General features: G+C 51.3%; 1 protein-coding gene across 1 annotated transcript; it reads right to left on the bottom strand.

Annotated features, from left to right (window-relative positions):
- Window positions 1-2785: 2785 nt before the first annotated feature.
- On the bottom strand, window positions 2786-11938 carry ADAMTS1 (ADAM metallopeptidase with thrombospondin type 1 motif 1). The gene is made up of 9 exons (XM_027041764.2): window positions 10727-11938; window positions 8713-9059; window positions 8239-8371; window positions 7776-7943; window positions 6809-7095; window positions 6374-6560; window positions 6108-6283; window positions 5004-5179; window positions 2786-4842 (listed from the first exon to the last, which is right to left on the bottom strand). The coding sequence occupies exons 1-9, from the start codon at window positions 11424-11426 to the stop codon at window positions 4143-4145; spliced, it is 2874 nt and encodes a 957-aa protein (XP_026897565.2). The 5' UTR covers window positions 11427-11938; the 3' UTR covers window positions 2786-4142.
- Window positions 11939-13917: the final 1979 nt, after the last annotated feature.

The raw sequence follows: 13917 nt of genomic DNA, 5'->3' as shown, positions 1-13917 counted from the left end.
TAGAGTGAGCAGGCACTGTGCGTGGTTCTGTGCTCAAGCAGGGGAGGGGCAGAGAGAGGGAGACACAGAATCCAAAGCAGGCTCCAGGCTCTGAGCCGTCAGCACAGAGCCCGACGTGGGGTTCCAACTCACAAACTGGGAGATCATGACCTGAGCGGAAGTTGGGCGCCCAACCGACTGAGCCACCCAGGCACCCCCCGCCCCGCCCCGTTCCCATTTCTCCTCACGCCCCCCGTGAACTTGTCCGTGTCACAGAAGTATGTGTATGGCAAACAGGCCACACTTCTATAGTGAGGTAGCTTTGGTCAATTTCCTTGACAGGTCGAGCACCACCAACCCTTCCTTACATTAATAATGTTTGTTTTTCTTTCTTTTGGAAAACCAATGAGATTAGCAAATTGTGTTGTGTATTCTTCCTCAGTCACATGAAGATCTGTGACAAATTAAACAAAGAGCAAAAGTTGGAAACGATTTTTGCCAATTTTTAAGCGAAAGCTCTGGTCCAAATGTTGTGCTCGCATGGTGGTTATTGACATGCTAGAAAGAGAAAGTGCCCGTTGAATGCTTTGAAAATTAGGTGCTTGGATTAGTATTGAACATCATGCTGGCTCATCATTTACACCTGCAACGTGAGTGAGCACAAAGTTTCCTCCTCTTCAGCAGGTGCCTGGTCAAACTCACAGAACTAGATGCATGTTTTAAACTAAACTCTCTTTGCTGCCCAAATGGAGTATCTTAAACTGCTCGTTTTATTGATAAAAAGAAAATCTTACCAGCAGAGGGCTGAAAAAAATAATGTGGCAGCCTACACAGTTGTTTGGCATTGCGTTGGACAATAAAGAGAATTCTGGAAAGTCTCTTGGTGGTTTTTATCTTCATGTCCTGAATTTCAGCCTTCTGCTTATCACATCCAATCAATGTAAGCCTTTTTTTTTTTTTTTTTTTAGAGAGACACAGAGAGAGCAAAAGTGCAGAGGAGAAGGGCCGACAGAGAGATGGAGAAAGAGAATCTTAAGCAAGCTTCATGCTCAGTGCGGAGCCCAAAGCGGGGCTCGATCCCACAACCTTGAGATTGACGTAAGCCCCAATCAAGAGTTGGACGGTCAACCTCTGGCACCACCCAGGCACCCCTAATGCAAGCTTTTGAAAAGAAACAAACCTCATTGGTGAATTAGGCAAGATCTACAAATGACTTCTTTATATTATGGGTCATCACTTTAGGTATATTTATAGTATTGTATCAAATAGCTTCTACAGTAATTGAGGGTAAGGGCATTTCTTGTGTGTGTGCACCCCCCACCTCACTCACTCTGGGAATTTGCGCCATAGTAATAATCTAGGCAAGTAAATAATGATGGAAGTTGGTGCAATGAGCATGTTAGGCCATTGAACTGCATGGCCAAATTCTATGTTTAACTGAGTTCTATGGGAACAGGACTGGTTCCCCGTGTAAGAAGACTGGACTTTCACCTTTCAGTTCAGTGGCCAGTAGGTAGGAAAAAACTGAACCAGAGAAGACATGACTCTCCCCTCCCCTGCCCTACTTTCTGACCTATGCACCTGGCCCCTGAGAATCTTATATTCAGTTTGCTCAGGGGAAGAAAGAGCACCGAGTAATTCTTGAGGGCAAATGGGAAATTATCATCTGAATCTGAAATTAGCATGTTATATAGAACTATTTGAGAAAACTAAGGAAGGTGAAAAAAAGGATGAAAATGTAATGTTGGAATTGTCTGTGGTTAACCACATAATCGGAGTCTCCTAGTAAATAAGCCATTTCCTGAGAGAAATGTAGTTATTTTGGAAGTGATTTCAACTTTTAAAGTCATTGATGTGCCATTTAGTATTTAAATTACAGTGATTTACAAAAGGCCACCCAGAGTGGTCTGGATGTTCCAGGCTTTCTCCAAAACACCTCATCCATTCCAGAACAGCAAGTGGAACATTTGGAGAGCTTGGCTCACCACGCATGTGTAGCCCAAATGTAACTTCTGAAGCATCATTTTCTACTCAGTAGCTTACTTTCACAAATTTTACTCACATGGTATAATGGAAGAGACACAAATTCAAAATGCTTTTAGAACCCTACCTGGTCTCATTTATAATTTTTTTTAACGCTTATTTATTTTTGAGACAGAGAGAGACAGAGCATGAATGGGGGAGGGCCAGAGAGAGAAGGAGTCACAGAATTGGAAGCAGGCTCCAGGCTCTGAGCTATCAGCAGAGTCCCACCCGGGGCGCGAACTCACGGACCTCGAGATCATGACCTGAGCCGAAGTCCGACGCTTAACCCGACTGAACCACCCAGGACTGAGCCAGCCAGGCGCCCCTTATTTATGTTACACATCAGAGGTCGGAAAACTGCCCACAGAACAAATTTGGCCCAGTTTTTGTAAATAAAGTTTTATTAGAGCACCACCATGCCCATTCGTTTATGTTATTGTCTATGGCTGTTTTCACGCTACAACAGCACAGGAAAGTAGTTGTGACAGAGATGATCTGGCTCTTCGCAGAAAACATTCACTAACCATCTGTGTATGTTATTGCATCAGTAGCAAAACCTATCAATCACTGAAGATATAATAGGGTTTTCTTTCTTTCTTTCTTTCTTTTCTTTTTTTCTTTCTTTCTTTCTCTTTTCTTTTTTTTGTAGCAATCACACACATCAAGGATCCATCAGGTACATCTCATTAGGACGAAATCTTATTTCTACAGAATTTATTTTGTGCCTCGGATGTCCTTCCCGGGAATGAATTCTCATTTAAACAAAACAGACACGCACACATTCAAAAAGTGTTCTTTTATTATTTCTAGTAACATATATTGTATAAATACTCTATTTTTATATGCCCTTTTACAAAAGCGATATAACTTAAAAGTTTTATCATTAGAAAGAAATGTATAAAAATAAATATGTTATTATAGGCATTTATTACCAACTATAGTCCTTCTTAGAAGGAACACACAAATACTTATGAAGTACATAGAATTTATAGTAACATATTTTACTATATACATATGGGAAAAAAAAAAAGTCCTATTCTCTTTCATAGTAGAAGAGCTGAACAGACATTCACCAGGATATGACTGTTGGGCCAGCTGCTGGGGGTGGGCCTGCTACCCCTCAGGAGCCTCCCCACTGCGAGACTAGTGATCTCCATGTCCCCAAACACTGGGGATCCAACTCTACACGCCCCATCCTTATACTGGCATTACATCCTTTTGTGTGTGTGTGTGTGTGTGTGTGAGATCACCCGGTCCTTCTTGAGCCGTGAACCGGTTTTTGTTTTCTGTTTGTGTTTTCCACCCACATTCCAAAAGTAGGCTTGCATGAGGAGGAAAGAAGGTGGAAGGTTTGAGCTTATCCTGTCTCCTCTGACTTTCACTAGCGTCTGATTCATCGCTGCCTTTTTTTTTTCCTAACTCCTTATAGACTTAACGCATTTCCACAAACACGTGGAATTGTTTCTTTGTCAAAATGACGTCACGGATGAAGACCCAGCAGTGGCACGGGACAGCGAAGACGGCGTTCCTTTTCAGTCCCTTTATGTTGCCAAGCAGTTCTCTCACGGAGGCCAGTCTTGCATTCTTAACTCTCGGTAGAGACGACGGCGGAAGTGTTCTCCGAAATCGTAGCAGCCGCGATCAATCAGCGCTGGCTGAAGATGCTATGGGCCCTCCTTTCTCCCTCCGTGGTTCGCGAGGTAAAGCAAGCCCTGTCTGCAACTGAAAGTCTCCTCTTTCTCCTGCTTTTCAGTTCCCAACCCGCACGGCACAAAGTATTTAATCATTTAATCGGTACCACAGCACGGGGATCGTGTACTCCTTAAACTAATTGTGACAACTGCGTCTATTTGTTTCTTACACTTGTCATAGATGTAACAAAAGGAATAATAATAATGCCCCGGGGCTTTATCATGCTATATCATTGCTCAGAGATTAATAACCCTCATTAGCTACCCTATCAGATTTGTAACTGGCAGGATATTCTGCCGATCTAACTTCTTTTCTACCTACCTCCACACTCCCAACTCCTTACCCTCTCTGTTCATCACCGGCAAGGTACACTGGATCCCTCCAGCCTTCTTGGTATCAGTGCACCAGCCCTTCCACACCTCATCCTCCCCTCAACGCTCCCCTGCTTAACTGCATTCTGCCATCGTACAGAAATCTATGTAATGCTTCGGTTTCTTGAAAGGATCGCAGCTCTCGTGAGACAACACCCCCCCGTCGTGGGACAGACATTGCAAGGTTCTCTTTTTGTAACCTTTCCCGCAAGTCTTGGAGCATGGTGACCAATCCCCCAGCTGCCAGTGGGGGCATGGCACGTCCGCGCAGGGTCGGGTGCTGGCTGGCTTCACCTCCTTCGCACACTCCGAGGCGGGCTGCCCATTGATGTCTCGGCACTCCACCACTCTCCTCTGCCAACCCAGTCCGCATGACTTGGAACATTCGCCCCACTCTTCAATGACCCATTCTGAGAAGGTAGGGATGGCGTTGAAAGGTTCCTTCTTCTTCTTCACAAAATAGGTGTATTTAATTTTTGGGCGAAGGGCGTTGCCCACGGTGAGGACCTGGATGGTTATTGGCTCTTTGAGCGGGCTAAAGCTGCGGATTCTTTCCAACGCGGCGGAGGAACCACTGTACCTCAAGACGGTACCCTTGTAGGTAATGTCTTGCTCTAAAGTGGACAGAGTGAAGTCGCCGTTCAGGATATATGTGCCGTCAGCGGCTTTGATGGCAAGATAGCTGCCATTATTCCTGGACCCCCGGTGATTCCGTTGTTTCACCTCAATGTTTGTGGCTCCGGCAGGAATCGTGACGATGTCATGATATCCAGGTCTGCAGGCAAGAAAAAACAGATATAAAACTCTCTCGGTCGCTGGCTAATTATAACACTCAACTGGAAAACACGCGAATCGTTTGGAACGTCAGCTCTCCCAGACCTGTCAAGTTACCTCTACGTAACAAGATCTTTGGGAGTATGACGTTTCAAGACTCACTTTGCACTAGTAACCGATCCTGAGGTCTTCTTGCACGTAGATCCGTTTCCTCCACAAATACCGCATTTGTCAAACTTCTTTTTGGAGTCTATGATACGATCGCAGCCAGCTTTGACACACTGTCCTTGCACACAGACAGAGGTGGAATCGGGGCTACACGGGGTGCCATCAACCACCTGGAGGAGGGAGAACACGTATCTGGTGTCACACGTGAGTCAACTCGGGAAAGAGATGATGTTGCGATAATTACGGGAGATTTTCTCATGAACATAATGCCTCTGCTTTCCTGACCATCGTAACGAGAGGAGTGCTCTACACGTGGCACACGTGACCCTTCTGGGTGGCTTTTTCACTACAGTAGATATAGGCGTCCGAAAATACTATACATTTTGATTACTTGTTTATTGACCTGTCTCACATCTAGGTCAGGGCAATGAAAGCAGAGCCGGTCCATCTGCATACTGCGGTACGCTCAGTGCCTAGAATAATTCCCGCCAATTGCAGATGCTGAGTAAGTCGGCTGTTACCCATTGAAGCCGCAACCGGGAAATATTTTCACAGCCTACAGTGATAATGGCACATGATAATCCAAGCAACATTCGTTTCATTGTTCTTAAATCTCAGAACCAGATTTATCCTCACAGCAAAACAGCAAAAGGATGCTTCTACTAGTTCAACGTACGTTCTCAAACACAAGTGTTATCGATGTCAGACTTCCTTTTAATAAGTCCATTTGCACACGTTACCGCTAATCACCGGTCACAAGAACTGTGCTCCATGCTAATGCTATTTTCCAAAAGCGCTGTCAGGCTGCCATGCTAATACGCAATTTATCTGACCATAAAGGCCTTTTCTCTGCATACCAGAGTAATAACAAGCAATGCTAAGAATCCTAAGTGCCTGATTTGGGCTTTGTTCATAACTGGGAACGATGCCACACTCAAAAGAAGGCGGTGGGCAACATGTCTAGAACAAAAAGGAGATCCGATTTGAAAATCGAACACGTCGGGATGTGAATTCATGCAACTGCATCACAGGCTGCATGAAAAGGTTGCAGCCCAAGCCCTCATTTCTTGGGCAACAAGCATGGATCGAAGTAAGTACCTTGGGCTGCAGAACGAAGAAGAAGCCAATGCCTTTGGCTTGACAGATGAGCTTGCATCTGTCCTTCGGCGAGACTCCGGCATACTTGGGTGTCCACTCCACCGCGGGCCCGCTCCCGAAGGAAACCTTAGAAAACTCGTTGTGTGCCTCACACTGTTCCTCTCTAAATGTTTTTCCTGGGAAGAAAATGATATCATGACATCATCGGTTTTCAACCCTCGCCTGCCTGCTCGTGGGCGCATCACTTGCGACCCGCTTCTACTCACCGTTGTTATCCGGACAGTCTTCGATGTTACAGGACCTGTAGCGCACGCGCTTGCCTTCACAGTACTTCCCTCCATTTTTGGGGACAGGGTTGTCACATTCCCTCATGGTGTACTGAACTCCTCCGCCACAGGTTCTCGAACAGTCTCCCCAGGGTCCCCACGGCCCCCAGCTTCCATGAATAGGAGTCTGCATGGGGACACAAATGATCAGCATTAGAACTCTTTACGGAACTCTTTTTAGGCAACGAACGAGAAAAGTAAGAGATGAAGAATCCGTTGTAAAAACCATCTGTCTTGTGTCCCCCCCCCACCCGCCCCCATCAAAGGACACAAACAGGGGTGCCTATCGTGCAATCAGATGTTTTAGCATCGGACTGCTCCTTCCAATTCCGAATCTTAAAGGCGTAGGCACGTGCGGTGACAGGCAAAACTCACATGGAAATGCATCTTGTCCGTCTTGTTCACACACTTGCCGTTCAGACACCATTTCCCTTCTCCACAGCTGGTGCCGTCCGCCCAAGGGAAGTGTTTCGTTTGGCACACCAGCAACCCGCCAGAGGTGCCCGTGCACCACAGGGTCGTACAAGTGCTGGCTGCATCCAGGCAGTGCTTGGACTCTTCCCCAAATGTAAACTGGCACTGCCGGTTGGCATCGTACAAGGTCCCCGGGAGATCGGAGGGAAGCTGGAGGGGGCTCTGGGGCTTGTCCATCAAACATTCCCCTGCAAAAGAAATGCCGACCAATATTAAAGAGCGGTGACTGCAAACAGACAGAAGGTAGATCAGTTTCAGAACACAGTCACCGTAAGAAATCACAGAGAGCAGAGTGATTTGAAAACTAGAGCTCCTGGGGAAAACGCCAGCGAGAGTTAAATAATTTGTAAGATACTGTCCTCCAAAGGGGATTTCTGCATTAACAGTGACAGGAAATTACTGTTCTGTTAAAAAGCTCAAATTAATGCCCTTTTAGGAGCTACTCGGCCAGAAGCACTGTCATTTACTGGGAATTAAGATCCAAAAATGTATGCTCGTGGGGCGCCTGGGTGGCTCAGTCGGTTAAGCACCCGACTTCGGCTCAGGTCCTGATCTCACAGTTTATGAGTTCCGAGCCCGGCGTCGGGCTCTGTGCTGACAGCTCAGAGCCTGGAGCCTGCTTCGGATTCCGCGCCTCCCTCTTCTCTGTCTGCCCTGCTCATGCTCTCCTTCCCCCTCTCGCCCAAAAAAATAAATAAAACTTAAAAAAAATAAAAAGTAAAATAAAAATGTATGCTCTTGACAACGAAAGCAATTTGGAAGAAGGGGAAATAAAAAAGCACACAAAAGAAAGAAGGGACTGGTTTAACTAGAATCTTACATGTGGAAGGCTGGATAACATCTAGAAAGAGTAGCTGCAGCATCTTACCATGACCATTATCTAGGAATGATGTAATCATGTAGGCACTGCAGGGAGACCAAGGCTGGTTGTGGTTCAAGTTGGAAAGCATTGACGCCATCATGTGGGAATTCTGGTCGACACCATTCATGCTGGCACACTGCTTTGCATCATCGTGTGGCATGTTAAACACGTGGCCTAAGAAGCAATCCAAAACCCACATCAAAATACAGCACTTCCCACCCCCCCACCCCCCAATCAGGGATTCACTTGTCCTGAAGTGATTATTTCTAGAAGAAGAAATTTCTAGAAGAAGAAATTTTGGAAACAATCGAGCTTGGGCCCGATATGTCTATGTCTTACAAGGCGCAGACAAATAGGTAAATTTCCAAATGTCAGGATCTCATACTATCTTATTTTGAAATCTGTTAAGGCTGGCCACGTTCAGAAGAGTGGGAAAAGAGGACTTAACTCCCACCCTGAAATGACTTACCTAGTTCATGAGCCGTGGTGAAGGCAGCTTGCAAGCCATCGTCTTCTATGACCGAACAGCTTCTGGTGGGGTCACATATAGTTCCGACATCAGCCATCCCAAGGGTGTCACATGTCTGCGCCCCACACAAGTCCTAAAAGAAGCAAACATAGGTCCTTATGCCTAGGAACAGAGAGCACGAACCTTGCAACCTAACTTTTGGCAACAGGTATCTTCCCGTTCGTATTGGGAGCATTTACATTCGCCGCCACCGAGCTGTCCAAATCTGGGGACTCCTCTGAAGATTTTTCTCTATTGCTATTCAAACAGGACTGTGGGACTTGGGCTAGTAAAATTACGGAGGCCGTAAGGAAAACTGACCACGTTAGCCAATTAAAAGAATGCAAGTCAAGGGCACTGGCGAAACGCCTCATCCGCGTCTCTGGGTTCCGGCGCTGCCCCCCCCCCCCGACCCCCGCCGGAGGGCAGTCATACCTGTCTGGTGAAGAGAATAGCGGTGTCATAGTGCTCCCCGTGCCGGTCACTGGGCGGGTTGTGCTGCTTCTGCCAGTTACAGAAGTTCCGCAGAGTGAGGGCAGCATTGGAAGTCACCTCGGGCCCCTTCTGTTCCTCGTAGATGACCAGGATCTTCACTACCACCAGGCTCACGGAGTTCCGGATGCTGGGGTGTTTGTAGAGCCTGGCTGCTACCGAGAACAAGGTGAGAAGGTAGTGCTTCAGACCATTGCCGTGGAACTCTGCCATGGACTGGTCGGCCACCAGCATAGTTTCCACGTAGCGGTGGCTGGACACAAATCGCTTCTTTCTCACGCTCCCAGCGCCTGTAAAGAAACAGAAAAGGTAGTTTGCTCAGGGCCATTCTGGCCGGGAATAGCTACCATCCCAGAGTATATAAGGAAAGCCTAAGCAGTCAAAGCAAACAAAATAAAAATATACCTGGGACCACAATAACAAAAATAGTTGCATCTCTTTTCGCTGCAAATGTTATTTTTAAGGCTTTCTCCTTTACTTTATTTTCTCTCTTTCTCTTTTCTGTTCCTCTGCCTCTTAAATAAAAAAGGCCATGGGAGCCACTGAGGGTTCAGGCTTTTTTTGGGGGGGGGGCGGTGAGGAGGATTTCTTTTGTCCTCCTGGAAGTCCTACAATCTGCACAAGGCAGTATGGACATCATCCTACCCAGCTGCAGTAAAAACTTGGAGCAAAGGCAGCAGGCAGAGAGCCCCTGAGTCACTCTTTCACAGGCCAGGACTCAAATCCTGAATGAGATCATCGGACTCCACGTGGAAGGCCCAGGGCAGGGCTGAACTGCGCTGCTCTGCTGTCTCATTCCAGGGGTCCTGGGGGGAGGGGGGGGGGAGGGGGAGTGTTCTGCTCAATCCGGGCACGAGGACCACCCACTCTGCCCAGCAGCCTGTCGTCCCATTCCCACTGCCCCAGGGAAATAAGTTCCTGCCTTGACCCTGGCCGGGGAGGGGCGGGGGGGGGGTATTTGATTATTTAGAAAAGAGCCTTCTGACTCCTCACGGAAAGCCGGACCCCAGGGAAGTCCCAAACTGGACGCCGACCACGTAACTGCTTCAAGGAGCAGATGTCCAGGGGGAAAGCGGAAAATTCGAAAACAAGCCACGTGAGAAAGTTAAGGAAGAAAAAAAAAAGGCACCAAAGTGACAGGATGAAGAGAAGGAGACAGTAAGCACCGCACACAACTCAAGGGCCAGGGTGAAGCGTAGCAGGAAGGATCAGCAGTGACTAACACGCAAGAGTGCAAGAGAGCAGAATTTTGGCCGCGAGAGGGAGCGCAAACTGGGAGGCCGGGTGGGAGGCGCGGGGAGGCGGGGCCAGCTGGGCAAAGACCTCCCAAGCAGGTTCTGCAGAGGGGCCGGGCCGCCGCCAGCCGGTCGGGGTCAGCCTCTTTAAGAGGGAAGGGGGAGCAGGCCGAGGCCAGCAGGACAGAGATCCCAGCGCAGCTGTCCAGGCGTGCGGGTTGCGCACTGCTAGGTCACCGTCGCTCCTCCACCCTCCATCTCCGCCCTCCCCCCGGCGCAGGGCGCGCGCACAGGCAGCGGTTGCAAAACTCAGCTTAAAGTTGCAACCCGACCAAAGAACACATGCACAGTCGTTAAAAAGAAACGATCAGGACGGAAAGAAGTCACACACGCTCACACTAGACTAAGGTGGAAAGGAGTTGGGTTACCAACTCTTCCCTTCCCCGTCGAGACGCTTCGCCTTAGCAGAAAATCGCTGCTCTGCCCGGCCTCTCTTGACCATTCATTATTCGGGCCAACGGGATTCGGTTCTAGCCGGGTTGGATTCGTTCACCAACCCAAACCTCAAGCCACATTCCTCCACACCAGGCCCGCGTCCAGTCCGCAGAAGCATGTTCCTGCCTGCGAACAGGAGTTGACCCTCCACACGCGCCGCTCAGAGACAGTGGGGAGAGGGGGATGAATGGAGAGGCGAGTGAGAGCACCTCTTCTGCGACTGATACCTGTCGGCTGTCCCGCCCGCTGCGGCGCGGGGTCCCGCGGCGGCCACTGCGTCCCGGCGTCCTCGTCCTCTGGCCCCGCGCCCCCGGCGAGCTGGGTCTCGTCGTCCGTGACCCCGCACTTGGCGCCGTCGCCGCCCCGCTGCCTCCGCCGCAGGAGATGGAACTGGGGCCGCTCCGGCGGCTCCTTCCCGGCAGCGGCGGCGGCGGCGGCGGCGGCGGCGGCGGGGGCCAGGCCCACGGTGGCGGCGGCGGGCGCGGGCTGGATGAAGTACTCCTCGCCCTGCAGGTAGAAGGCGCCGCTCACGCCCTCGCAGAGGCTGAGAGCGGCGGCCGAGCCGGAGTCGCCGTTCACGGTGCCGGAGTAGAAGCAGTGCGTCAGGTCGCCGGCGGGGTCCGGACGCAGCGCGTCGGGCCCGGGCCTGCGCCCCACGGTCTGCAGCGTGAAACCGGGCGCCAGGAAGCCGCGGTCGGGCTGCAGCTCTAGGTGCAGCTGCCGGCCGAAGGCGTCCAGGCGGAGGTGCGTGGTCGCGTGTCCCGGCGCGCGCTCCAAGTTCGGCAGCACCAGCTCCTCGTCTTCCTCGGCGGGGCGCCCGCGCGCACCCGGCACGAGCAGCAGCAGCGCCGAGGCCGCCGCGAGCAGTAGCAGCGCGGGCGCAGGCTGGGCGCCCCGAGGCCGCCGCGCCAGCTTCGCGTTCCCCATGTCGCTGCCTCCCGTGCGCCTTCGGAACCCCGCGGGGACGGTTCGCTGCACCCGAGTCCCGGGAGGCACCGCGCGCCTCAGTGGACGGAGAGAGAGGGCTATTGTTCGGGTCGGGAGCGCGGAGCCTTGCTGGCTTCGCTCTGGGTTGTTACAGTGACTGTTATTCTTTGAAAGTGAGCGCAGAGCCGGCGGTGGACAGGACTCCCGGAGTCCCCGGGAAGGAGGCGCTGCAGTTCTGCGGGCGCGCGGGAAGTTTTTCTTCTAGCGCAGAGTTGGAGGCACCGCGCGGTAGGGGCTGGCCGGGAGGCTGCTGCAGGGACAAGAAGTGCCCCGGGACGCCTCCGGGCCAGGGGGGCAACGGGCAACGCGAGGACCGGTGCCTGGAGCCCCTCTTCGGTCTCCGCCTTGGCCGCGGGGCTTGGCTCTGCGCACCACAAGGTCCTCTCGGCCCTACAGCGCGCCCTGGCTTTGCAGCGGCCCCTGACTTGGAGCCGCTCTCCAGCGAGTGCAAGAACCAGGCAACCCGAGTTGCCCTTTTATAGTCTCCAACATGTCTCCACCTCCCTTCCCCCTTCTTCCTCCCTCTTGGCCGCCTTTCCATCCCAGAGACACCGCCCCCTAAACTCTGTCGGTGCTAAACCGCGCTCAGCGCCGCGGGCCGGGGCGGGGGAGGGGGACTGCCTCCGCGTTGGCTGGGCGCCAAGGGCTCGTCAATCTGGGGGCGGAAGACGCAGGAGGGGCGCTATGACCAGCACTTTGTGCGTCTGGGGTTGCTGCGGGGAGAAGGTACTCCCTTCCATTGCGCCTTCCCCCTCGCTAGCTTCCCGGACCACCCTCCCTTCTCGCTGCCCTTGTGCGGGAGCGCAGCTCGCGCGCTGGGCTGCAGTTCCCAGAAGGGACGGTGGGGGTGGAGGGCAGAGTCCCTTCTCCAAGATTTCCCTGCCCGGGGGCTGTCACTGGGCCGCCTCCCTTTGCCAACCCCTCCCGCAGCCCATTACTCCCCAGTTTGTACGATGAGCCGGGACTGCCCTTTCTAGAAAAATACCTCACCCCACCTCCACCTCCCTGGCCCTCCTGGGCGGGTTTATGCTGCTTACTCTCTCTTCGCCCCAACATTTCTCGGGTAAGCTTGTTTGGGTCAGTGCCAACCTGCAAAGCATGCCTGGGGTCAGGGGGACACTTCCCAAGCTCTAGATTTTAAAATGCGTTCGCATTGACCTTTATCTCTACCCTGCCACCCCCTGCCTTAGCGACTTCTCTTTGGGGACCAGGCTCACACTTCCGGAATAGGTGATCTGGAACGCGTTTCAATTCCCTGGAGCCTTAGGGAGGGACTTGGGCTTTCTCTTCTTCATTCCACAAATAATCAACTCCCGCCCAGTCTGCCTTCTTTTCCCTAAAAGCTGCTGCAGAACGTAGGCCAGGCTGGCGGAAACGTCAAGGAACCCCACTTTTCCACCCAGGGGCCAGCGGGACCGCCGGGGCTACAAAGTGTGCTGTGGGGAAATTAGGAAGTTGGCTCTCTTCCCTGACCCCCTCCCTCCTCTTCCCACCAGGAAGGGAACAGGCTGCATTCGTGTTCTGAAAGCAAGCGCTGCAGAGCCTTTCCACCTCCTTAGGTCCCAAGGAAAAGCTGAGCCTCTCTTCCATCGATAACGAGGGAGGGAGGGGCTCAATGACACAGAGGAAGGAAATGTTTCATAATGCTTCCACAGGCGGAAAACCAGGGGACAATGGTGAGAACGGCCGCCGCAGTCCCGGGGCAGACCGTGTCCCTCTCGCGCGCGCTCCCACTTCCTCGCCCGGTGTCCTGTCTGGCCGTCCCTGCCCCTCGATTTTCACCAAGTTTTGTGTCAGCTCCTTCCTCACTCTTCCCCAGACCTTCCCAATTTCATTCTGCCCCAGCCAGAAGCGCCCCCCACCCCCCAGTCCTCCAACACACCCCTCTTCCAACTTTTGCTTTCAGAATTCTTTCCAACTTCCTCTACTCTCCGAGTTCTAGATTGCCTGCTGGAAAAAAAAAAAAAAAGCAAACACAAACACAAAAACCCTGCTTGCCACTCTTTAGGAAAGATCACATGAGAAAGAAAGGCAAGGAGGAGCAGAAACACTTCACTCTTAGAGGGTAATAACCGCTGGCCCTACACCCTTAGGAATGTTTGCATTCTGGAATGTAATTTTCCTTTCCTAAGGTCAGGGTCATAGTTACATGCTGAATGGTCAACTCAAGAATTACATGTTTTATTAGCAGCTTAAAGTATGTCAATGACCAATTTCCACCCTGTCTTTGCTCTTCCATTTTCCCACCAGCTGACAATGTGACAGTGTTTTCTGCCTGCTTCCTTTCACCCAGCCTCCCTTTCCAGCCCTCTCTCGCTCCATCCCATTTCTCCTTCAAAGTTAGTGTCCACCTATACTCATGAGCGGCCTCATTCGTTTCTACTTTGTGTAGCCTGACTTTCTGTTCACCCTGGAACTAAGCAATTCACTT

This window comes from Acinonyx jubatus, chromosome C2, assembly GCF_027475565.1.
Source record: "Acinonyx jubatus isolate Ajub_Pintada_27869175 chromosome C2, VMU_Ajub_asm_v1.0, whole genome shotgun sequence".
In the NCBI taxonomy this organism is placed as follows: Eukaryota; Metazoa; Chordata; class Mammalia; order Carnivora; family Felidae; genus Acinonyx; species Acinonyx jubatus.
The sequence above is the reverse complement of the archived record's forward strand: the minus strand, read 5'-3'. Positions and strand labels throughout refer to the sequence as shown.

Excerpts from the sequence above, each read along its gene's own strand:
- ADAMTS1 (XM_027041764.2), bottom strand. The coding sequence starts at position 11,426 with ATGGGGAACGCGAAGCTGGCGCGGCGGCCTCGGGGCGCCCAGCCTGCG. Across the intron at positions 8,372-8,712 it reads CTATTCTCTTCACCAGACAG|GACTTGTGTGGGGCGCAGAC; the intron begins GTATGACTGCCC and ends TGCTTCTTTTAG. Across the intron at positions 6,561-6,808 it reads CGGACAAGATGCATTTCCAT|ACTCCTATTCATGGAAGCTG; the intron begins GTGAGTTTTGCC and ends GTCCCCATGCAG.